Source organism: Triturus cristatus, chromosome 4_2 (genome assembly GCF_964204655.1).
Source record: "Triturus cristatus chromosome 4_2, aTriCri1.1, whole genome shotgun sequence".
Lineage (NCBI taxonomy): Eukaryota > Metazoa > Chordata > Amphibia > Caudata > Salamandridae > Triturus > Triturus cristatus.
Genome location: NC_140586.1, coordinates 51,353,527 through 51,380,357, shown reverse-complemented (window position 1 = coordinate 51,380,357; position 26,831 = coordinate 51,353,527). Strand labels below are relative to the sequence as shown.

Sequence of the window (26,831 nt, the reverse complement as noted above, 5' to 3'; positions counted from 1 at the left end):
GGGACTCGGATATGTGTAAAAGATGTCGTTTATTTTCCTCGCTCACTTTTCTGTGCTTGTACTTCTTTGTTGGCCTGCATGACAGAGACCAGGAGTCGCCCCTCTCTCCAGTGACTTGCATTTCGGCATTGCTATTCAGTCTGTGTAGTGGGCTGTTTTCTGTCTCTGCTGGCATTTCCATCTGACCTGAGCGACAGCCCTCCCCTGCCTGACCAGGGTTGGGTTGGGACACAAAATAGGCTCCGACATCCAAATACAAGCATTTGCAATGTAATAGATCTCACATTTACACAAGTTTAAGCTATTGGCATTGTAAATGACAATGCGTTTTATTTATGTTTCAAAAGTCTAAATAAAAGGCATTGTAATTTACAATGCCAATGGCTGAAACTCTCGTAAATGCGAGACCTGTTGCATTGCAAATGCTTGTTTAATTCTGAAGTGTGCTGGAAACAAATACTTTAATGTGATCACAACAAATCAATACTCTAGGTGATACCATTTACACACATCGTTTGTGTGCTGTATAGTTTTATTAGTAAAATGTATGTCTGTGCAAATGTAATGGTCATTTAAACTGAAAATGCGTTGACTGTAATGGCGGTGTGCTACTACACCATGCATTTTCCACTCTATGCCACTCCAACCTACTCTGCACCACATCACTGCACTCTACTCTACACCACTCTAATTTATACTACTTCACTGCGCGCCACCTAACTCTATGCCACTCTACACCACTCTGCCACTTCACTTTGCACAACTCTACGCCACTGTACTTTATGCCTATACTCTACTCCAATGCTCTCTGCTCTGTACCACTCTACACACCTGCACTCTATTCCAATCCACTGTACGCCTCTCTAATCTACTCTGCATCACTGCACTCTACTCCACTTTATGCCTATACTCCACCCCGCACAGATCCACTCTACGCTACTTCACTCTACCATGCACCACCCCAAACTATACCATGTCACTCTACTTTATGCCACTGCACTCTACGCTATAACACTGCACTTTGACACTTTACTCTGCAACACTGCACTCTACGCCATTCCTCTACACCTTATGACACTGCACTCTACGCCACTGCACTCTGCAACACTACCTCACTCTACGCCGCTCTACTCTGCGCCGCTCTACTCTGCGCCGCTCTACTCTGCGCCGCTCTACTCTGCGCCGCTCTACTCTGCGCCGCTCTACTCTGCGCCGCTCTACTCTGCGCCGCTCTACTCTGCGCCGCTCTACTCTGCGCCGCTCTACTCTGCGCCGCTCTACTCTGCGCCGCTCTACTCTGCGCCGCTCTACTCTGCGCCGCTCTACTCTGCGCCGCTCTACTCTGCGCCGCTCTACTCTTTGCCACTGCACTCTTTGCCACTGCACGACACTGCACTCTACTATGCAAAACTGTAATCTGTTACTGCATTATACGACGCTGCATTGTGCACTGATGAATTCTACGCCACTATACTCTATGGCCCTATACTCTAGAGTACTCTACACCAATGTACTCTACAACAGCCCACTGTACTCCCCTGTACGCCCCTATATGGGATTTTACGCTGCCACTCTAATACTTGACACTCTGCCACAACACTTTACTCCACTCTTCACCGTTCCACTCTACAACACTCTACTCTTTACCATTCCACTCTACGACTCCACACCACTCGCCTCTACGCCACTAACCTTTAGCCATGCTGTACAGCAGTCATGCTGGTGAACAATATGGCAAAAAAAGAAATTCGCAAACCCAATAGCACTTGCATAAGCGAGACCTATTGGCTCTTCCGATGCTAGCAGTTGCATTTTGTTTGTTATTAATGTAGAAGGCAGCAGGCAAGTTGTTTTCCACAAACTCATAACACGAGAATAGTATTTTTTATGAAGTGTGTTCTCAAGTGCTGATCTCAAACATGAACAATAGGTGGCAGTGTAAGCTAAAAATACATTCGAATTGCGGTTTGTCACTCAAAATATTCATTTTGGTGTTTGCACTTGAGTTAATTTCAAAGGGAGAAATAATAAATTGGCGTGAATCATTGGTGCTTCCTACAATTGCTTATATATTTTGAAGCACTTGTTAGGATTTGTTTAAAAACGTATCGAATGATTTTATTTACTTCCCACTCTTCCATACTACAGTGAGTGTCTGAAAAGTTTCAGTGCTCTGTCCATCTTCTCGTTACACTACCCTTTGCCCCTACTAATGCTGCCAGTGTCAGTACAAAAACACCTTAACCATCATACTCCTACAAGTGTGATAGTTCAGACTATTTCCAGCTCGCTTGCATTCTCAGGCTCGCTATATCCCCTCCCTTCACTTCAGTCTGCAAGACTTTTAGCAGAGTGGGAAATAGAAGCCTGCCCACTCTCCGCCATTGGCTTGTGTCATTGTCCTTCCTAAATGCTGGCTTCTGATTCGTAAATAGGCTTGTTAGACCCTCGTTAGTACCACTTCGTCTTTTTACTCCAGTTGTTACACGGTACCTGTTATTTAGTCTTTAAGCACTATTTTCTTGAGTTTCTGTTACTGCAGGCACAAAATGCTTTGGTGCTTTCTTTACCCTTCCGCCCTGCCTTCCGTTCTGTGCCTTCTTTACCCTCCCTCCTGTTGTCCTTGCCTTCTTAAAACCCCTCCCTCCCGTTGTCCGTGATGCCTACTATTTGCAATGCAATAGGTCTTGCATTTAAGATCGTTTGAACTATTGGCATTGTAAATGACAATGCCTTTTAATTATTTAGGTTTTTAAAACCTAAATAAAACGTATTGTCGTTTACAATGTCAAGAGCCTAAACTCGCGCACATGTGAGAACTAGTGCATTGCAAATGCTTGTATTCACTGGAATCATTAAGAATCACATGATTTAATTTTTTATTTTATGCCTAAAGATTTTTTTTTTAACAGACTTCCAAGATGCTTAAAAGGTAAACGTCAGACAAAAATCCTAATGCGATGTGTTCTATAGGTAGGAATTCTGCCTACTTTTGTGAGAATGCATTGGCGACCAGTGTCTCTGCTGCTTCGCTTCTGTACATGGAGCGTTTCATGGTTAGTTACCTCGTTTTAGGGTGTTTGCAGTTGGATTAGTCTGCTGGACCTTTTAGGTTGTTTATGTACCAGTTCTGTTTACTGAGAAGGCTGTGTGTGTCGTAGGATCTGATGAACAGCAGTCTTCTATTCTTTACTAGTTCAGCCTCAGATACCAAACGTTTTCCTGAATCATACAACCGAGGAAGAGAATGTCGTGGCAGAATTTAGGTAAGGTGAGTAGTGTTTTGTGCAGGACCTGGTGTGTGCTGTAGGAATGCAGTTAGAACTCTATAGCTCCCATCTGCATGCTCGTCAGTCTCTTGCCTCAAAAATGCCAAAAGTCACGCGATTAAGACAGTAAACCCATTAAGGGTAGTGGGGATTGGACCCCTTTTTTGTGGGTGTATACGTTTAAAGAGTAGGTGACTTCATTAAAGTCTACGGAGGCGTTTTGTTTGTCAGGTGTGTGAATAGAAGGAACAAGCATTTGCAATGCAATAGGTCTCGCATTTGCGAAAGTTTGAGCTATTGTAATTTACAATGCCTTTTTATTTTATTTTTTTAAACCTGCAAGAGGTACGTACACACTCACTTTGTACTTATTGTCCTTGCTTACGAGATGCATGGCTGGCAGTAAAAGAGGCGCAAGCTTTCCAGTTAACGAAAAATCTATAGTGAACTCTCAATGAATTTTGGAGCCCGCCCAATGCTTACAAATAACAGACTTTAGTGTTGCTCTCATTTCTTTGCTTACTATTCAATTACCTTTCTTGTCAATCTTCATCCCGTCTTTGTGCCTCCCCTGCAGAATAGCCTGTTTCCCATCCTCTTGATTGGCTGACTTGTGTCCTTCCATTGCTCACTTCTAGGAACGACTTTTTTGTCTTTTTGAGTAAGCACCTCCATGAAAGAGCATGTGTTTCCAGCTGTCTCCCTTTTGTGTGCTTTCCAGTGCTGAACCCCCACCCCGTGGTGTGTTGCTCTCCCCATTAGCCTGTGATACTTTTATTTTCGTCCCTGCCTAACCACCCCACCCATACCCAGATTAGCTTACTCCCTTTTGTGCTTCTATCCCTGGTGCTCTATTTTAGAACTTGATGGTTCGGTTATTTTTCACTCCACCAAACCCTCTCATCCATGCTTAATGTTACTTTCTCCTCTTGCACTTTTACCCCCTGAGCCCTCTGTTGCTTTCTCCTTAAGCCCATGATACGTCCCTCTTCATTTTTCCCCCACTACAAAACCACCCACCCGTGCTCTGTGTAACTTTCTCCCGTTTGTCCTCCCACTGTTAAGCCACACCCTCCATTTTTAGGTCTTGCCTAGGCAGCGCGCATGCGCTGCCCTAGGAGGACCTTTAGCCATCGGTCTTCACTCTTCAAGCACTGCACTCGTGCTTGTGGCGGCATCCACCTTGCGGGAGTGAGCAGCGGCGCGCCACAAGCACGAGTGCAGTACTTGAAAAGTGAAGACTGCTCTCCCAAGCGCGCGCACGCACCACTCGCGGCCTCACCTCCTGCTACCCTCGCCGCTGCAGCGGCTTGAAGCCGCCTTCCGCCCAGACGCTTTGTTCGTCCTGACTAAGTGACTACCGGACTGATCCCGTTTTTACGCAATTTGGCAAGACATCCCGAATCGCTGATTTACACAGCGCCCTTGAATTCTACTGCTGGATGCTCCGACTACCTTTGACGCCCAGACCTGCAGTCTGTCACTGATTGCAGATTACATTACAGTGTCCAAACCCTTCAAGGCTGATTGCTTCGTGTGCCCCCGTTTCCCTGACCCCTCTTGTTTATTATTGACACTTAAAGACACGTGCCCCCCTACATTGGCGGACCTTCATTGATGTTGCCATACTCCTTTTTCCTCAAATGTCCTAATTGGAATTTAATCCTCCTGCATTCAGCTATGACGCTGTGAATTAAATAACCTCGTACACAGGTATTTTTAAATACTCTGATAACCATAGTCCTGATGATGACCTCAACGCAAGGAGGTTGAAACGTCGTCGACTTGACAGCAGTATTTGCGGCTAGTTAAAGGGCCATTTGTGACTTAAAGATATTTTGTAAACTGTTTATTGTATATATTCTTCCTTGACCCTGAATTTATTACTCTTGAATTACTTTGCCGCCCCATGTTGTCATTTTAACACTTATGTCACTGCGTCGTTCACTTGTTCACTTCACTGTCAGTGCACATATGATTGTTATGGTTACTTTAAATTGTATATACCATTTGTGTATTTAATTATAAATCTCTTTACTTTTTCATTCCTTTGGTCTCCCTCGTCCCTCCTTGGTTGTTTGATTAAATCATGTATTTATTGGTCCCCTGACATATTTTCCCTGTTGAGACATTGTTTTTGTTACTTCCGCCCAGACTTGGCATTTTGACACCTCATCTCCCATGGTACACTTTTATTTTAATAAATTTCTGTGTGCTCGCTGCTCCTTCTGCCCATGCTGCAACATGACCGTATCGTTGCCTGCATAGCTGACGCCAGCTTTCTCTGCCTGCGCTGCAGTGCTATACTAATGCAGCCACCAAAGCTGCACTCCCCTCCCCTTGAAATATTGGGAACAACTTGCTCTCTCCGGCACTGTTAAACAGTCAGTGATATCTCCCTGGATTACTGTGTGCCTTGGCTGTAGTGCCCCATGACCTCACTCTAGGGCTGCTCCCAAAAACTGCACCTACTTGGATGAAAAAGTGCTCCCCCTTCCCCACTGCTGTTGTAACTCCTGCTTGGGCTGGCCATCCCCCTGAGCGCTCGGATCTGAGCAATATTTCATCCTGAGGAGCTCTTGGGACGACATGTTATGACTTTTGGTAACCACTTTTGCTGAAGTAGATTGATAGTTCTCATTGCCTGGCCTACCTTCGCACATACCCCCCCCCCCCCTCCATCTTGACCCTGTTCTTGCCCACATTAACCCTTTCCTCCCATAAAATGGATGACCTCTTCACTAGGCTTTCATTTTGGGTTCCTGGCTGCAAAAAGTGAAAAAGGATTCGGACTTACTCGCCTGCTCGCATTGGAAGAAAGCCCACCTTCCCCTCAACAATGATGGTCAGAAACTAGAAAGCAACATTGGAGCCCATCCTTCCCAAAGCCAGAAACTGAAAGCGTACTCTCCTCTGCCTGAAAGCCACAAAGGAGGCAGCCATCTTGCAGTGAGCCCGGGCTTCCCCTCTCTACCCGCATTTCGACCCAGCGCGTTATTCACCTCCCCACTAACCCTTTCCCTCCCACAGGCAATGCTTCTTCATCTAGGTCTTACTCAGGACATGGCCCCCTTGCTGGGCTCTTACTGCAGTGGCTGCACCCTCTACGTATAATCCACCAATCTCTTTATTCCTATGAGGAAGGGCTAGATAACAAAGGGCCTATAAATTGCAGCTGCTTAGAGGGTGCATTATTGATAATAAGGGTACCCCTCCGATCGTAAATATTTAATATCTACCTGCTTAGGATTGTCTCTTTGAATGAGAGCCTTTCTATGCTGCATGGAGCCCTCTCATCTCACTCTACTCCCCTCCCTAAAGGCACCCTTCCTGAAAAGCACCTTTAACTACGCTAATTTACTCGACCCTAAATCAAGTCACATCCTTGGCTTTGTCAAGGGGTCACCACATTAAAATGTATGTCATAATCACATACCAAGATTCACCATTGAAACCAATAGATTCAGTAATCACATTTAAATATATTCCCTATCAATAAGTATTACATTGTTCATCCACACAGTTGTCAATGAAGCATTTGTATTCAAAAACGCATTCTACATATGCTAGTCTTTCTTTACCACTTCAGGCCACATAATACATGTATAGGACCAACCGCCTGGGATCCTTGTACTCCCAACTTCAACAATATCAAGTTCCAGCTCCAGGAATGCTTGAAAATAGCTAAACAGTCCCACCAGGTCTTGTATCCCATCATGCAATCTATGACCTAAGAGATATAGGTTTCATTTCCTAAATCAGTCCTGGGGTGCTGCTGCACATCCTGAATCCCCCGCAACACTTAAACAAGCATTGGCACAGCCAATAGGTTTTGCCTTTGGGACCTGAAAAGTATTTATTTATGCAGCACAATATCCTTGGTGCAACATCAACTGTTGCATAGCTAAACACTTATAAGGTCCCAAAGGTGAGACCTATTGGCTATGCCAATGCTTGTTCTCTGTCCTTCAGCCTCTGAAACTTCTCTGCTGATTCTCTTCACTGCCAAACCCCCGCTAGCACTCTGTGTTGCTTTTTCCCCTTTCTGCTTCTCCCCTGCTGAACTCCCCCATTTTGCTGTCTTTCTCTCCTCTTTAGTAATGTTCCTCCATTGTCTCTCCACCAAACACCAACCCACTCTGTGTTGCTTTCTCCATTTCATGCTTCTTCCCCGTGGAACCCCCTTGTCCCCCGCAATGCTTTCTCTTTTGTGCTTCTGTCACATCTATACCAGCTTTCGGCCCCCTGTGCTGCTCTCTCATTTAGCCAGTGACGCGTCACTATTTTTTTCTGCCCACTGTGTGTTTAACTCGGTTATCGTCTGATCCTTTTATCCCAAACTAGTCCTGTGCCTGTCTCCAGATGGACTTATTTTTATCCCCGCCTTCCGATGCTTATTTCTCGCCTGCCTGCTTCTTAACATTGCTTTACGTTAATTTTCACAAAAACTTTTCATTGTACTTCAATTATGCTGCATACAAATGACACCCTTCCCCCTTTTTCCTGTGCAAGATTTTTTGGTTAGGGTTTTTTTTTTTTTGCTGACCGTGTTGTGGCCTACATATTATTGTTTTATAACTAAGTCATGGGTTTCTTCCCTTAAATACATGTAAATGCAAGGGCATCCTGTTTTTTTCTTCCTAGAGGATAAGGGAGAGGTGCCATCAGGCGGGAGCGGCAATAAGGGGAAAAAACAAGGAGAAAGCAGGGAAAAACGGGGGAAAGCAAAGAGGAAGCGCTCCGAAAACAGGGAAAAAGGAAGGCGAAAGCAGTGAAAAACGAGGGAAAAGCAAGGAGAAAGCAATCCAAAAATGGGGGGGAAAGGAAGGAAAAAGCAGAGAAAAACCAGCATTGGCATAGCCAATAGGTCTCGCTTTTGGGACCTTATAAGTATTTAGTTATGCAGCACTATAGCCTTGGTGCAACAACATCAACTGTTGCATGGCTAAACACTTATAAGGCCCCAAAGGCGAGACCTATTGGCTATACCAGTGCTTGTTTTTTTGCTCTTCCACTAAACATGCTTCACTCTCAAAAAAAAAAGTCCCTTTTTACAACTCTTACCAAGCAACATCTCCTATTCTTTCGATGTTAATCACACAGCCTCTTTTACAAAACTGTTCTGTGCACACGGCTACCTTACACAATGTAATCTGCGTACAACACACAAGCTTTTCACAATCAAAAAAAGCCAGGCCTCTTGATTTTGTCAATGCGTCCTTCTTTGTAGTAATGAGTGTCTTTGGCAAAGATGCAACTGCGTGTGAGTAGGCACCTACCGGTTTGTGATGTAGCCATGCCACCTAGTGTAGCGTGTCATTATAATATATCACTCAGTAAATGCCTGTGTAACCAGGACACTGCACACAGGTCAACATGTCAAGGTCGTAATGACGTGATAAGGATGTGATTAACGAGGCCCTGAAGTCTAGAACCACAGAAAGCACATCTTTGCTCGCTGTGTGGACTTCTAATCTACGCTAGAGGCGTGGGCTGAGTTTCTGTGCCAGTCTGCCGCAGAAATGATAAATGGCTTAAAATTCACTATTGCGGCGGAATACTACATAAATTACAGCGACCTTACATGTAGAGAGGATGTGGCGTAATGGCCAGAGCTGCCGGCTTTTACCCTGGGGAACGCATCGGTGCAACATCTTGTGGTTCTGGGTAAATCACTTGATCTCACCATGCCTACTACAAACATTAATGTGTCCTTGTGTAATGTAACTGGTGCTCATGTAAAGCGCTAAAATACCTTTGGGTCTAGTTCGCGCTAGAGAAAACTGCAAACAAAAAACTCTTATAAGCCAGGTCCTGAGAAGACTTTGTTAGTAATAGCCACTGTGCTTGTTTAGTAGTGTAACACCGTCATGATGAGTGATTTCAGACTGCCTGGTTCACCCTATGCTTTGGATCCCTCATGCTGTAAGAGCTTTCACTACCTCTGCTCCCGCGATCCTACGTTGTCTTGATGACTTGCAGCACCATGTAAACTCCTAAATGCATATATGCGCACGCAAAGCGAGACACTTTCGGAGACCACCTGAGCCTGGTTCACAATCCGTGCACTCTATGCACAGCTAAGCGCATGTGCTTAAGTGGACGTTTCACGTTCGGTTTCCGATAAACTTCTTGACAACTGGTCAACCCGTTTAGTGATGTGCAGTAATTTCATATATTTGCAAACGCCAAAATCTGTCGACTGCAGAGGAGCGTGTATGTAGTAGGTAATCGTACAGTGTAATGTGAAGTCCAAATGCACCCAGCAGAATTCACTGCTGTCGAAGGCGTACACTACTCCATATTCATGCCTCATGATAAACAAATATTCATTTGTGAGTGCGGGAGCGCCCGAGAGTGCATGAACGTGACAGTGCCAAGCATGTGTGTATGGGGGAGAGAGATACGAATCTAGTATCCAATTTCATTGCTTTACTCCACGATATGCTGAAACACCACCCAAAAGCATTTTGTGCCGCCCGGTATTAGAAGACCGCGAGTGGTGTGCGCGCACTTCAAAGAATGTAAGGAATGCAGCTGCGACAATACGTGCGCTGCTGCTCGCTCCCGAGGCCCAAAGGCCATGGGAGGGAACATTTCAAACAAAAGGTGGGACAAACGCACGCCTTCGGCCATTTGCGTGCTTTCATTTTTTGAAAGTCACTCTATGGCCAATGAAATCTGTGGGAGTTAACTAAATCCCACAGAGAAGTCTGTGTGAAGTTTGGAGTGCTTACAAGAAGCCTCCCCATAGAGCAGCGCAAGCGCTGCGCTAGGCTCGACCTAATGAGGGAAAAGTAAAGAGATGCTCAGAAAATGGGGAAGAAGCAAGTGGAAGACAGTGCAAGAGCGATGCAGCAGCACAGCGAGAGCTGGGTCTGGGACCTGCCTATCTCTGCTGGACGATCGGGGAGAATCCGGCTGTTTGCCCAAGAACCGAGGCCACAATGTATAATGCTGTAATGATTTATGGCCCAGAAGGAGAAACAAGCTAACCTCTGCTTTCTTTGTCAAATAAAATGCGAGACGATGCTTCTTAATATTTATTTATTAATTGGGACTTTTTTGATTTATGAAAAAACGTTCTCCCACTTTTTATATAAAGACAACCATCCCAGAATATTTAATTCAATTTGTTTCAATTCTTCAGCTAAAGTTTCATTCAGAGTGTCACCTGTGCTGTGAAATCCGAGCTGGGCATTCAGCTAAACAAGCCTTCTAGACAGGGCGCCTGTTTGCCTGAAAGAAATGCAAATAATCCTCAATGAGTTAATCTGCAAATGTAGGGGATGCTTGAGAGCCGGTACTCGCTTTAATTGATGACACGTGACATGGGTGAGAGGATGTGGTCTAACGGCTAGGATGGTTGACCTCAAATCTGAGGAAGCGGGTTCGAGTCTCTGCACTGACGCTCAACATCCTGTGATTCTGGGCAAATCACCTAATCTCCCCGTGCCTAACAAAAATGAATGTGTCCTTGTGTAACGTAACGGGTGCTCAAGTAAAGCGCTCTGATACCCGATAACTTCAGGTCAAGTTTGCGCTGTATAAAACTTTGTAAGAAGAGCTTTGGTAACTATTGTCTGATGGCAGTGGCGCAACCATATTTCGACAGCAAACGAACACCTAAAATTTCAGCCACAATTGTGCCATTGCCATAAACTACTACCTGCTGCCTCCTTTTACCACCTTTGAAGGTAAATTAAGCCCTGCAAGTAATACAGTCCTCTCAAATGGACGCCTTCAAAATGCTGCAGTCTGTCAGCTCAGTTTCAGCTTAACCCCATTTAGTTCCTCGGGTGACTGGAGAATAAGAAATCGGTCTGATAACAAGCCGTAACCGAATCTTCAGTGCAGGAAAACGGGCCCTGCATCCCAAAACCATAGGATATTCTTGTTGGCCACCTCCTGTCGGCGAAGAGTTGTGAACTATGAATTGGAGGATCTCACCCATTATGTATGTGAATCAAATGTAAACAATTTTCTAAGTATATGGCTCCCCCAGCCTCTCATATGTTCATTTACCTGCGTTCTCTCCCAACATAGGAAGGGCCACCTAATCTACAGGCATGCATGACTCCCAAGCCTGCCACGTCTGGCATCATGTGCATGAACTTCAACAAATCCATATGTCTTCTAATAGCAAATGCTGAAATCTATAGCTCCAACAGTGGGCGTGCTTCATCAATTCATATATTTGTTCCTCTGAGATACTGGCACTTCCACGCCAAATAGTTGAAGGATGTGCTTCCTAGAAATCATTGCTGAATCAAACCTTGCATTTATTAGCCAGTGGTAACAAAAAGGGCTGTCAATTTACACACAAATGCAAGACTTGTATAATAGGAGCATTTTGGACATTGTCAGACCCTGTTTGGGAGGCCACATGGCAGTCAATGGGCTACTGGGCCACGACCGTGGTGGTTGATGTAGTTTGCCACTGGGGACCGTAGTCCTATGGCTCAGCAAACTGGGCCAAGTACAATCCTTTCTATACTGGACTGTGAAGGTAGTGAGGGCTAGCAGTCTCAGGCTTTTCATGCAGGGAGCGTCTGAGTTAGAGATTCATAAACCAATAAACAATGTCTTCTTGTCCAGCCCAGTGTATCTTAAGTCGGAAAGCGCTTTAATCTCACAGCAAAACAAACTACTACACATGCCAAGGATAGCTCAAGGTTGCAACCTCACCCTGTGCCCTCTATGGTTCGCTTATCCCCCCCCCACTGTCATGGAAGTCCTCAATGTCAATGGTAACATACGAGAGGGTATGTATAGGTATAGGGCTTGATTAGGCAAAGGTGCATCTGACCATCGTTACCCCCAATGGATAGTTCGTAGGTCAGTTCAATAGTGTTTATGCCCACAGAGTTTGAACTGGTAAAGGTTAGCATTCTAGCAGCAGGTTTCACCTTTGTGAAAATTGGGCAGTTGTAGTCCATATGAGTTCAGTCCAATGTTACCTGCTCAATGGAGTTGTGGATCAGTGGCACTGGACTGTGCAGTCTGCAATCTGAGTACTGCATCAGTTATAGGGTGCTGCAGACAGTGGTCTCTCTCCTTTGTCGCCTGTATTTAACTGCACGACAGGCCTGCTTGGCAGACATCTGTCTTGGACAGGTACGGCCTCCAGACTGGTGCAAGTGGCTCCTCACAGAAGAGCACCTCGAGATGCTGCACCAGAATGTCAAACCGCATGATATTTTAATGGCTACTCCTACATGCAGCCCACGACAAGAACCATATTGGTGGATCAGGGGACCCATTACAACTCTGGTCAATACAGGTTTTGCTCCTTGAATGCATTCAGCTACTTCCGGGTGTTCTACATATCAAAACCTGCTGAGCTTTTCTTCCGGGAGAGTCTCTTCTACATGACGAGGCAGTCTCCTTCCTTATCTAAGCAGGCAGACATCTAGTTCTTGGGCAGAACCTCCGCTTCTTCAACAGGTTGCAAATTTCAAGTGATGGCTCCACACCTCTGGAAGACTAGTTGTGATGCAGACACAAGCCCTGGTCATAGAGTAGCTCTTAGAGTCCTCTGCAGAGCACTCCCTTCATAGATCAAGAAGAACTTGGAACTGGAAAAAAGTAGGGTGCTTTGGACCACCCTTTTATGCTCCTTTTCCAGACGGAGGATGCCGATCCATTGTCTAAGGTTCTGGAAGCAGTTTGGGGTGGTTCCCTTTCAAATGTCATTTTCTGGTTGTTGCTCAGGCACAGCTTTTATGCAAGGTGATTGATCTCAAAGCAGGTAGCAATGATGTTGGCTACAAGCACGAGTTACCAAAACAAGAGGATAGCGAAGTGAGATATCTGAAACTACTAGTACAAAGTGACATTTTTTTTTTTTTTTGATGTTCGTAATATATTAACTTGGGGAAAGTCGCAGTTATTTCCTTTAACACCTGCAGCCTCTCAATTTCCCCTTAGACTTTCCACTGGAATGGTGCGACTCTGACCTGCGCTACCTCGGGGTTGTAATATCTAGAGACAGGGACGAGCTGACGCAGCTCAACTATGGCACTGCTATGAATCGTATCACAGACCATGTTAATAGATGGATTTCCTTGCCGTTATCCATGGCGGGGCGGGCTTCCCTGGTTAAAATGGTGGTCCTTCCACAACTCCTCTCTCTTCTTAAACATCCCATACTATCCAGGTCTGCACTTTTTCCAGACACTTCGGTCAGACATGATACGACTGATATGGGGGGGGGGGGCAAACAGCCACGGATACAGTGGAAAGTTCTTACGCAGCCATATGCCAAGGGTTTTTTTTTTTTGATATACCAGATTTCGAGTTGTATTACACATGTGCGCAGGCCCATTATGCCTTTTACTGGTTCCATCCCCCGAGATGTATGCCACAAGTTGCAGCAGAGCACTGGCTAGCGGACCCCATCCCACTGGAAGGCATGCTGAACTCGCTTCCCTGCACGTGACTCCGCGCCTACCACGATCATATGTACGGTGGATGCTTTTTTTTTTACTAAAACATGTTTTTTATTGCAACATTTTCAGCAAAATAACCATCGGGGCAACCGGCACCCCCCTACAATCTCCGAGCACACCCCTCGGTTTAGCAATTCACACAGCCATTTAGCCCACATCCCGGGGGCCGGGCGGCATATATAGACAGTTAAGCAAAGTAACACAACTGTCGCCTCATAGCGGTGCCTGGTCCATGCCCCATGGGAGCCTCTGCTTTTCTGTCCAATCAGATTCATTCCCCATCCAACTCGATATAACACTACCCTCCCACCTAAGGAACTCCCCCCCCCCCCCCCCCCCCACCCCACCCCCCAACTTGCTGCTGATGTGGGCCCATGTACGGTGGATGCTTGGCACTGCGTTCTGACTCTCCTTCAGGGCCCAATGCTGTACTCACCGCTTCTCCCGCTCTTATCATCCATGCATGCCCCTACTGCGAGAAACTGGATTCCTTAGACTCTGTGAGTGAGCCAAAATTTGCACTTGGGGAGGGGGGGGATCTCTATCACGATGGGAAATTCCGCACCTCTGAGCAATTTTTTCAAGGGTTACAACCCTCCTCGCTAGATGTTTTCCTCTATGTCCGGCTCCGCCAAGGTATAAGGTCCATCACGCCAGAATTTCCTCAGGAACCTCCCACCTTTGCTACCTTACACACGCTGCTCCGCGCTGCCTCACCAGGGCACCTAGTCTCCATATTCTATCCTGCTATACGAACGCAACGTGTGGAGCCTCCCTGCTAATCTCGAACGAAGTGGGCCCTGGACCTGGGGTATGACATAACAGATGATCAGTGGACATACTGCTGCCTTCAAATGGAGCAAATAACTGCAAGTGCTAGGTTACGCATTACAAATTCTTGCAACGCCTATATCACACCCCTGCTAAAATGTTCAGATTTAACCTAAGTACCACAGATAATTGCGCGAGATGCGGCTGCCCAGGAGCCGATTTCTTTACACTTGGCCTGGGATTGGCCCAGAGTGAGTGAATATTGGACCGAAGTCCTCAATGCCCTAGACCAGATGGTTTCCTTTACCTTAGAACGCACGCCTCAAACGGCATTGTTAGGCTATACCAAACAAATTCCCAAGGCATCGCGCAAATATATAGTCATTGCACTCTTGTTGGCTAAGCGTAGATTGGCTTGCAGGTGGGGAAGGGGGCGAGCACCAAAATTCAAGGAATGGCTTGACGACTTGATATATTGCCAGGACCAGTTGATTCTGTACACTGAAACATTACCACGTGCCTCGCAGCCAAGGAATATCTGGAGTCGCTTACAGGGCTACCTCCTCGCACGTCCGGCAGCATCACCGCCTGACACTCTGGAGGAGATGACGCAGTGAAAGTCCTCACATTTGCAGAACAGTGCTCCATGCAGGGCAATCTTGCCGATTTTATTGCTTGATCTACATACTCATATTTTATTGTACCCACTATGATGTGTGCTACAACTTGCCGCCCATTCAGAGTTGCATCGTAATCCCCGCGACACTACAGGGTATCTCTGTGGATCTCTATGCATAGCGCAGTGATTGATGTTTTTGTTGTCCAATAGGTGCCTTTGCCTTGATATGCAAGAAGTGTTCAGAATGTAAGAATGAGGTACTGAATTCATACCCCAGCTCAATGTACTATAGATTATATTCTCCTTTGTGTGAAGATACCAATGATCCTATTTTATATTCCACTATGTATGATGATTTCTGCTATGAAATGTTTTCATTTTTGTGATTTACATGTATTAAAACAAGAAATAAATTTACACACAAAAAAATGTTCGCAATATATCCATTGCAAAAAATATTCCTTCATGAGATATACAAACATTTTGTATCCATGAATCCTCTAAACATTCCACAGTTGGATAAATGATAATGTTCATGTCAAATGGCATGATGCAATTTTTAATATCTATAGATTGATAATTTTCTGTCTTGACCACTTGTGTTAATGTAACTGTCATAAATAAAGAAATGTTTAAGTGTTATCCTTACCTGAGGTTAGCTGTGGTTTGTTGATTTTAATATTTCTATTTCCATTGTAATCATGAATGCTGACATGGATAATCTTTACAAAATCTCCTGTTTTTAAAGTTGAAATTTGTAGCCTCTCTCCATAGTTTATTTTAGCAGGTCTGCTTATCTATTAATAACTAGTTTTGGTCTGTTCTTAAAAAGAATAAAACAGACATATGCATATTGTGTGTACATTTTCATTTTGTTATATTTGTAGCTTTCAAAAAACTAGTGAATGTATAGACCTGGATTAGCATATATTGTTGCAATTTTATATATAGACACTATTAGTAGTAATATTCTTAAAATGCTATGGAATAACGGGCTCAATTTTTTGAACGCATAACCATTTTAGATTGTGTAAAGAGAAGCAATTTTATGTAGATTTGTTATTATTGTATTCATTTAGCATTACTGAAGGGGAGCATATCACTTGGTATTAAAGTGTTAGTGAAGAGTTCTACTTTTTGCAATGGAACTGCCTGCCTGAATTAGATTCTTGGTTACAATGTGCTTGCTTTACACTTTATTGATGTTGGTGGAGCATGTGGTTCAAATAAATATTCTGCTAGTTTCATAATTTCTTTTTGAATAGTGATTCATGGTGTCTGGCTAAATTTTCCAAGATCATTTTGACTATAATATTCTTCTTTATAGCATGTTGCTTTCATTTTTTCCATTTGGTCTGCTAAGCATTATGAGTCAATACTTCGTTTGATTTTTCTGCCTTTTTATATTCAGTGTTCGCAATGGAGAGCTTTACTTTTATGGTAATTTGATAAGCTCTTTGTTGGCAATTTTGCTAATGTTCATAATGGAAAACCTCTGTAATGAAAAAAAGATTACATGTTTGGCACTTTAATTTGTTTTTTTATTAAATAGATTGCATGGTATATAGTAAGATTAAAATTGACTATTTAAAAGAGATCTGTAAGGGATTCTGGTCACTGTAGCATGATTCTGAGGTTTCAGCTGTGAGACATTACTGTAAATGTGATCCTATATTGATTTACAATTTGTAATTGTGAGCATTGATGTTTTTAATGCTTAAACGAATTTGATGTGCATACATTATTTATTGACCACTACAAGAATGTTATATGTATAATTGAGAGAGAGGATTTTCCTCTTGGTATTCTTGGTTGCTTGTTGAATGCAATTAATAAATATCTGTTTTTGGTGGTGTTTGATTAAAAATACAAACAGTCCTTTGTGATTTTCATAAACTGATAATAGAATTCTTTTTGTGGAATAAAGTTAATGCAATCAATTTTGGTAATTTTAAAATTGTGATCATAAATTGACAAGCCATCCTAAGGCAAATGTCTAGTAGTGTTTGTTACTGCTAGACCAATGTCTGCAGTTATCACATTATCAAATGCCTTGGATTTGAGATTAGTTTGAATAAATTTTATGATGTGAAGTATAACTTTGATGTATATTGTATTTAATTATGGAGTGACACATATATTGGCTTTTTTACTTATTAGACTGAAGGATGATGCGTCTTTTAGTTTTGAAGCTGTGTGTGTTAATGGATTTGGCATGGCTTAAGGCAAAAGTAGGTGCAGAATCTGACAATGTCAGGATAAACACTATGTAAATGATTTCCATTTGATTTTTTGTGTATGTAAATGTGTCCTATCCTATGTGGATACCTGGAAAATCTGGTATTAGTCTTGGCCTACTTTGGACACTCCTGTTTACTACTTTACTGATATAAATTGGTTTCTTTGGCTATGCTAGAGATGTGGATACCTGGTTTATGGTACATAATGTTATTTTTAAATGGCTCCTTAACAAACTGCACTCGTAAGGCCATGTGACATTTGGGAAATGCTTGAATTTTCTGTCATCAGCGAGAAGCACGAGTTGATGACTGGAGACAAGAGATAACGTGGTCCATTAGACCTTGTCACTTCGGATTGGATATCACAGTGGACTTTGAATAAAGAATCATAACTAGACCTTCATACCTGGGCAGAAGCCAGCTTGGGCACCGGTTCAGTAAATGAAGCTTACCCCAGTCAATTACGCAAGTGTATAAATATGTTCTGAAACACACTTCTAGTTTTTTCTGTCATCAGGAGTTTTATAAAGCCTACCTATCTCCTCATGGTCTTTGCAGAACTCCGGAATAAGGGCACATGTTTGTGGGTTGTTTGGATGTATTGAGGGTCATGGCCCTTTTGGGCATTCCTCCCTTAGGCACACCTTATTAGTAATTGGTCCAAGTTCTATAGAAGAAGAGGAGAGGAAACAAAAAGGGTGCAAGGTAATGGGGCAAGAGTGATCTGGAATGAAGCCATGGAAAGATTCAGGGTCCGTACATTACTACTGTCAAATTTCAGTGTTAATTTGTAATTTAAGAAGTGTTGGTACCAAGATTTCTCTGTGCATGCTGCGTCGCCGAATGCTGAAGTTGCCGAATACCAAAGCTGTGTAGTCTTGATTACACCACGTGCCTTTTTCTTCCATCAGCAATCATTCTCCGCCCGTTTATTTCATTCTTGTAGGTTCTTTTTTGTCCCTGCTTTCTCCCTTTGTCAAGTATCTCCCCTGATGTACTTCGAGCAAGGTAAAATATTCCCTCCCCCTTCTTCCTATATTCCTAGCTGGAATTGGGTCCAATTGACATTAAGCCACTAGAGGAACTCTTGTTTATCCTCTCATGCATGGCAGCTGGACATAGCCACCCAATAAGGTCGATGTAGTCATTTGCATCATCCTCCATCTTTGAAAGGTACAAAGGCTTACTGCATCCCAGAGTGCAAAGGTAAGAGACTCTAATGGACAAACTTGTAAACCACTATAGAAATAGTCTATTCTTATTAGGTGTACCTACCAAATGCTCATGTAGAAGTACCCAAACCACGAATAAATGCACTAAAAATTACTTTGAGTTAAAATGTTCATGTTTTCCCTTAACGACCTGTAAACTTCAAACTACTTCTGAACATTTACTGCTTCAGTTTACGAATGGGGTGGATTTCTTCCATTCCTGAGATCCACCCAGGAACACAGTCCGTCTCGGTTTCATGTCACTTTGGGAGTCAGATGGCAGCAAGGGATAGGGGTGGTGCTCCTTGGTGCCGGGTTCTCCCAAGTCATTCATAGGTTCCCCTCAATCTACCACATGAGGGTTAGGGTGTTTGGCTAAACAATGGTAAGCTTCCAGTGCTGGGTGACTGTGGTGCGCCACTCCCCGCCCCCCCCCCCCCACTTCTGGACCAAACTACCCATGTCCCCCTATGGGCAGAGTCACTATTGCCAAAATGTTGGTCCTACCAAGACTTCTCTATTTCTTTGCGTCCCTACCATTTATTATTCGCAAGGCCTTCCTAGATCTACAACGGGTGTTGACAGATCTGATTTGGGGCAAATGGCAGGAGATGAGTTGCTCTTCATAAACGATTTGCCCCTTTAGATCAAGGTGGCCTCTGTGCCACTGATTGCAAATTCTACTATGCTGCAGCAGAACTTCAGTGGCCGATGCGGTGGCTCGCAGCAGAGCCATCTCGGAAAAGCACTGGCATTCTGGATGAGCTGGCAGGAAGACCATTGTTACATAGGCTCTTTGACAACACACCTCCTCAGGGCACTGATAGTGTTCTGAGGCGGATGGTGTTTTGTCTGAAAACCATACACAGGAGATGGGCATCGCCGTACGCTCTATGTGCCCAGTCTCCCGATTTGGGCTGTACCAGAATCGCAGGCTTGAGTACCACGCATCCTGTCAGTGACTGGATAGCGGCGGGACTCATAATTTGGGTGAATATAGTGACTGAGGAGGGTTTCTGTGCCTATGATGTTTTGGCGTTGACCATGGGCTGGGACCGGAGCAGTTATTACTGTATTTAGTACTACAGGACATAATGCACAAGACCTGAGGGTCTGACTTCGAGCAGCCTCCCATGGGGGCACCTCTTGAGACGACCTTGATGGGGAGAGGGATGGGTTAACATCCTGAGGACCATCACACACTTATACTCTACTTTGTGGAGCAGACCAGTTGCAGAATGTGAGCAACTACGAGATTGGAAGTTGGCGTTCTGCTCTGACCTCACAGGCAAATAGCAGGACCAAAGCTTGCAATCAGTCAAGCCGGGAACATGAAACGCACGGTTTCGCCGAATCCAATTTCACGTCTGCACCGTGTATATCTCAGCCCACCCAGGATTAGCAAGATGTTCCCCGATGCTCCTAACACACGTCCAAGATGCAGGCCCGCTGAGGCGGCCCTCCTTCACGTGGTGGGGTTCTGTACGCAGATCCATCCCTTTTGGGAACAGGTGTCGCAAGTGGTATCGAAAGTGATGAGTAGTTTGCTTCTGCTAGACCCACTCAGGTACTTGTTTGATACAGGGCACATAAACAAAAAAACAAGGGTCTGTTGAGATTTCAGAATTTGGCACTAATTTTGGCTAAATGTTGCATCTCTATAGCCTGGAAGTCGGCCATGGCACCCCCACTGAAACGTTGGCGTGCAGACCTGCTCCACAGGGAGTCTGTCGAGCTACTAGTCCACAAACGACTGTGCACAAGGGGGGGATGGGCTGGATCCATTGGAACGTCAGGACACCTACCTGCAACAACTTGAGGCCAGGGCAGACGACTGTCCGCTTTGATCACCTAGCTTCCTAACCCTGGTAGGCAATATGTAGTTCAGTTTCATGCCACTTGGCCATTGCCACCAGACCCCTCACTTCGGTTAGCAAGCTAGGTAGCCAGGTGTTGGATCTCAAATATTCGATGGAGCTGGTATTCTACTGGATTGTTCTCTGAACGAACACACACACCCACACCCACACCACACACACACTGTGCTCTTGGGCCCTCTGTTGACAATGTTCTATCTCTAATGGGCCAGGCATTTCTGGCCCATCCGCACGTGGGGTTCGGTCGGTCGGTCGGTCGGTAGGTGGGGGGGTGGAGGTGGAGATCCCCCAATAGCCATGTGTCCGGTGGCTGATTGGTCGCATGCAACTGTCGGACTGACTTCCTCTGCCACAATGTGAAGTTACTGTATGCCATATGTGTTCAATTTGTCGATTGCATCAACAAAGTATAAAATACAATAAAGATTTTTGCCAAGAAAAGGTTTGCGGTGCTTGCTCCAGAAGGATCTACTAAAATGAGGTCCTGCAACCCAGTCATTTAGATAGTTGCCGGTATACATTTAGTCCTAGGTCACTTGCTAAGCAGTGTGACTCCGCCACAATGGGAGGCAGCTGAAATGAGAAATATGAAGATGAGGGCATTAAATGCAAGTGTTTTAGGAGGGAAGACTGCTTAAAAGGCCGACTTGGGCATGACTGGCCAACCTCTGAATAAGCATCACCTGATGGTTTTTAGATTCCTGCTCTTCCATGCTGAATCACCATGTCTGTTTTGTTGGGCAGGAAAGAAGAGGATGACGTCTTCCGCACCCTTGTGGACCTGGAGAAGCAGATGCTGGAGCTGATGCTCGAGAACATTGAACTGAGGCAGGACCGGGATCGAATGATAGTTGAGGTGGAGAGCCTGTACCGTCGGCTCAGTCCAAGCCGCCACACCATCAGCCAGGATTCCCAGTGCTACAGCCTCAGCATGAGTCAAGACAGTCGAGGAGTAAGTTGTGCTGGCCTTCTCTAGCTAGGGCACTCTAGGTCTCGCATAATATTGAGTACACATGCACATTAAAGAGAATACCTGTGGCTCCTAACTTCCTGTGACTTGTAACATGCTGCAGCTCCTCACCTCATGTCTTGTGATTGAAGCCCCTCATGCCATGCCATCTACACTGTTCGCCTGCTTCATACCTTGTACCTTCTCGATTTGCATTCCTGTCTTGTCCCACTTTCCTATAAAATGCATCTCTGAAGACAAACTAGATCCTTCTCTATCTCACCAGGCTTCCTTGGACTCCAGCAGTCAAAAACTTCGAGCTGAAGAGAAGACGACTGAGTGTGCTCAGGAGCAGGCAACAAGCAACATCCAAAGCCAGTGGCGCAAACTGAGGAGACACATTGAAAAGCTACGTGGACAAGGTAGGAGCATCGACGCATTGCCAACATCTGTGCATTCTCCCCCCCCCCTCCCCCCAATCTCTTCAGTTGGTGTATGATTTTCTGATAATACTCGCTTGTGTGTCCCATCATGGCCGTGTCCTTTGAGACCCTATTCTTTTGGTCCAGAACCAATCTGAATTTATTGGACAATATTAGTCAATACATTAATTTACCACTGGAAAGCAAGAGCCACCAAAGCTATTTGAAAGTTAGAGAAACCAGACCCTTCTCCACTATGTCCTTGATCACAGATCTGAACTTGTGAATTTGATCGAGGAATTTAATATCTTCTGCTTAAAAGGGAAGACCTCATTTACTAACAGACTTATTTCACGATTTCGCTTGTCGTAGTAACCTGTGAAATCCCCTCTTTGGAGACCTGACATTTGGATTTTCTCACTGCTTACTTACCTTGTTTTCCAGTGTCAGGGGCGTTTTTGGTTTGCCACAAAAGTTTAACTTCAAGTCCTATTGGTCGCTTTACAAAAATATCCAACAGACAACCCTCTTTGCAGCCTCGTTTACCACCTTTAACTAACCCTTCACTTGAGGCCATCCTGTTGGCGATAGTCCAGCACCGACTAGTGTTTTTACATTGGGAGAATGCTCCCTCCTGCACACCTTCCTGAGCGTAAGGCTCATGTTAATTTAAAGCATTAAACAAACACCTGCCATAGTTGTTTCATAATCAGTTCTCTTTAATTGTAACTTAATATTTGTGACGCAATTTTCCTTCATAGTTGTTTTGAGTCAATACTTTATTCTCCGTGAATTTCAAGCATTATGCTTTTTAGACACAAATCACATTTTTATTGCTTTCTACTAAATAAATTAAAACCATGTTTTATTTATCTCCTAGACCCCCTTTCTATGATACGAATTGATAAGATATTCATAGCTTACTATCCACAAACATTAAAACCTGGCAAATAGGAACAAATTCACAGGTGTTTCTGAGTAGAGTGTAACATCTCCCCTTCTGTAGGGGTCCTCTTCCATTAGGAATACAAACCTTTGTTGCAGGAAACGGGAACCACCCCCCCCCCCCCTTCCATTCAGTCTTTCTGATGTTAGTTGTAGTTTCTGCTGCTTTCACTGTTGACTGTACTTGTGCGAAACAAGTAAAGTAAATTTCTTCGTTGGGAGTCTGAGTCCTTCTTTGCTGTTTCTCATTCTAATATTTGATTTATGTTCAAACCAATAAATCCCTTTCGTGGGCAGATAACTGTCTACATGGCCTCCATGTACCAAGTTGTAAAACCTCTTGCAGCATATGTTTTCTTGTATGTGGATGATGCACGTATGGACCATTCATCGTTTTGTTACAGTTGAAACCCTGTCAGCAAGGTTTCGTTCTGTTGGTTCAGTTTGTTCCACTGTCTTAAGATGATGGATGTGGCATTCCTAACTCATGTTCATCCATTTTTATGCGAACCTAGTTTCCTCTTAAAAATAGCCAACTTAAGTAACTGAATCAAGTTCTAATGGTTCATATTGCTGAGTCAGTCTCCTTGCTCAATTATGAATACTTGGCACCTTATCCCTAGGATTCCTCTGACCAGTCTCATTGGTCGGCTTTACGTTGGGGGGCTTGCGGCGAGGAGTCTTCATTCCTAGACCATGTGTTATGCTGACTAGGGCCGGCTCTGGGTTGATGCGACCAGTGCAGTCGCACCCGACGCTGCGTTGAGAAATATCTCCTGGTTTAAAAGCACCCTCTGCAACGTTCCTTGTATGTCGGACAGTTTTCAGGCAACAATAATAATGTCAAGATAACTCTGGTACTTATAGGTCCTGCTGGAGAGACTGGAGTTTGTCTAGTGGCAGTTCTCCATCATAAAGTAGCAGAGAGGGTTAATATGCCTGCTGCAAAGAGCGTGTACCATGCAGATCACAGAACTGTATTTTCTGTGACTAGCTCAGTGGGTTTACTACTTTTGTCGCATAGATCCTTTTGTTACTTGCAGTTCATAAGTTACGATCCTAATATAGCACCGTGACCTATGGACAGCCATCAAAGAGCTGCAAGCAAACTGCATGGTATAGGTTGGACAATGTTTTTTTTTTTTTTCCCCCCAGTCTTTCACTATCCTAATGTTAAGAGTTCGATTGAGCAGAAATAAATTCTTATTAAGCCAACCACTGTGGTACATTTTTAAATACAGAGTTCGTACTTCTCCAGACCAAACATTCTTAAACCATGCTGCCCACCAGTATCTGATACGTGATTCCTACACCTTGTACTCGTCGTTGTCTTGTGACTTTTCCTATAGACTGATTTACACACTTGTATGATTCATTGTCTCTGTATAATGTGTATGTGATGTAAAGTGTTCCGACACCGTACACTGGTATGATTAGCGCTGTTAAGCAAATGAAATGCATGCGAGGGTCTATGGAGAGAAGGGTACTGTTGGAGGGATAGACGAGGGGAGAACACCAGAAGTGTTAATTAGGTGATCATAGTAGTAAGTTGAGGTCTGGGATGAGTAAAGCAGAGATGGAGGAGGGAAGAGCTTGTAGAAAGGCATTGGGAATAAAGAGAATCAGAGTAGAAAAATGAGTGTTAGGATGAGCCATGAGAGAGGTTTTAGTAGGGTTGTTTGAAAGATCATCGTGGCAAACTGATGTTTGGGGTGAGCCAGGAGGTGTAGAGGGAGGAGTCTAGGAAGGGTTATTTTGGAGATCGTAGAAGAAGAAAGGGTTTGGGATGAGAGATTGAAGATGGAGGATACATAGATGTGTAGGGTGATGGTCGATCAGAGTAAAGCGTTCAAGAGTCATTTTCTTGTACAATAGGACTACAATAATAAATATATAGACACATGATTACATAGTACGGGAATATTTGTAAGGAATAATATATTTGAGATGTTTTGTTTTTTGTGGATTAGTGAGAGGAGATATTGATGTAGTGGTTTTCTGTGAAATATTTGGATGTGCAGTACTGCTGGTGAATGGTATTTGAATAGTACAGGGGGGTGATGTGTTTTGGAGAAGAGTTTGTAGTACGTAAGAGGGGATGGACAAGAGGTAGGAGCCCTGACAGCCAATCCAAGCCAAAGCCCTAATCCTCAAGAGCAATAGAAATCCATAGCCCTAGTAGCAAAAAGCCAATCAGAACTTCAACCCTAGGCCCTTAGTCCTATAGAAGTACTAGTCCTAGCTACCAATCACAGCAACAGATTCAACAACCCATATGAAAACATATGACCTAAGTGACATTAAGCCCAGACTGCTGTGGCAGGGATGTGCGTCTCTATTCGTAGTTTCCTTGGATACAGACTGGCATAATCCACACATCCTAGATTCCAGATTCTACTTTTCTGGTAAGGGACAATTTTGAAGCAACCTATACTGCTTTTTGGGCATTTAAACTAATCTCTTTTCAAGGCAAAAAACGAGTGCTGCATACTTTCTGAGCACAGTTTAAAACCAGAGTAGATTAAGCAGTCTCCTAAATACACTCTGGTTACTCATTGATGTGTATGGGTGGAGAGGTTTAATACAGTCTTTGTGAAAAACGAGGAGGGAAATGTATGTAAGCTTCCTATGAAGATTCAGTCATGTTAGCGAAAATGGACTTGAAAATGCACTGCATTTGGTCTATACATTTGAAAAAGACTTGTTAGGCAGCAGCAAGTTGCATTCTGGGATTTGAAGTTTTTTCTTTAACGTATTTGTTGACTCAATCCTTGCATGCAAATCCCTCATTTTGCTCAACCCACTAGCAGCTGTGTGCGGTGGTCCACTCCGAGGCAGAAATTCCTAATTGCAGTAGGCCCTCAACATTTATGACCCAAAGGTAAAAGGGGGTTTGAGGGTCTACCCATATCTTTCATTCAAACTGGTCCAATAAACCATCAAAAACCTGCCACACTCCAGCAACCATAGTCACAGAACATCAAGATGTCCTTACCTCCACCGCCCTCATTGTTCCACCAGAGCCACCACAGAGTACCTAAACCTGGAACACAACTAGAGTTGAGTGAAAAACCAAGCTCTCTAACCTGTGCGGCTCCCGGGGGCTGCAACCAAAGGAAAAAGTGAGGGCTGTGGCTGCAGATTTGCGGCAGCAGGGGAGCGTGTCATTCCAGGAGACACACGGACGGGGAATGCGGGGGGGTGGGGGAGAGTCATGAGATCCTGCTGTGTCAATCAGCCAGTGGTTCCTACTCTGGGCCCTATTCCAGTGCATTTGGGCTTGTTGTGCCACTACAGAAAGATCAACCATATGCTCATCGGACTTGACCCGGCTTCAATAGGAACGGTCCTGTCAAACTGATAAGTCCTTTCCCCTTTGTGAACAGAAGCAACCCCAACAGGTTTATGCCTTGTTAGGCCTCATAACTGAACTAAAGCTTCAGTGCTCTAGTGTAGTCATTGTGGGACCCAAGTCCGCCTATAGGGCATATCACTTCAGGAAGACCCATTGGCTTTGCCAATACTTGAAGTATTAATGTGCTAAAGCATGTAAACACAGGCATGCAAGACATATTCTGTGCAACTAGCCTCTTTCTCTTTCTTCTGTCTGTGACCTCCTTATGCCCCAAACCAAGCAGCAGGTTATAAAGAGACCTGGCACAAGATTTCCTTGCACATTTTGTGCATGATGCATATTAAAGCCAGTTTCTTTTCCTACTGGGTTTTATTACTGCTCTCAATTGCACATTCACATATCCTTTTGAGTTCACCCACTTTCTCCAGTACTCAGTCAAAATAGATCTCCTCTTCCAGTTTCCTTCTCTAACCGAGTAGGCATGTTAGAAGTTCCCCATTATGTTTATACACCCCTTTTTTGGCTTCTCCTAATATCTGTCGGGTCTAGGTTTCACTTTCTAGTGTTTACCTCACCTGGTTCGTATTTATGGCCTTTTTCTTAATGAGGTTGAGGTTACAGGAGTACGTCTCTATTGCCCCTCACACTTTCCTAGGTCCAGTTTCCTTCGTTTTTTGTAGGGTCTTTGGGGTTAGAGAAGCAAAGAACAAAGGGCACTGACT

At 44.3% G+C, this 26,831-nt stretch overlaps 1 protein-coding gene across 2 annotated transcripts in view; it reads left to right on the top strand.

Moving 5' to 3' along the window:
• The window catches only part of LOC146832943 (uncharacterized), an 85,577-nt gene that overhangs the window by 16,945 nt on the left and 41,801 nt on the right, over positions 1-26,831 (top strand). For both annotated transcript variants that reach the window (XM_085600431.1, XM_085600432.1), the window contains exons 2-3: positions 21,183-21,390; positions 21,674-21,809. In XM_085600431.1, coding sequence (XP_085456557.1) covers positions 21,183-21,390; positions 21,674-21,809 — 344 coding nt within the window. The remainder of the gene's footprint in view (positions 1-21,182; positions 21,391-21,673; positions 21,810-26,831) is intronic.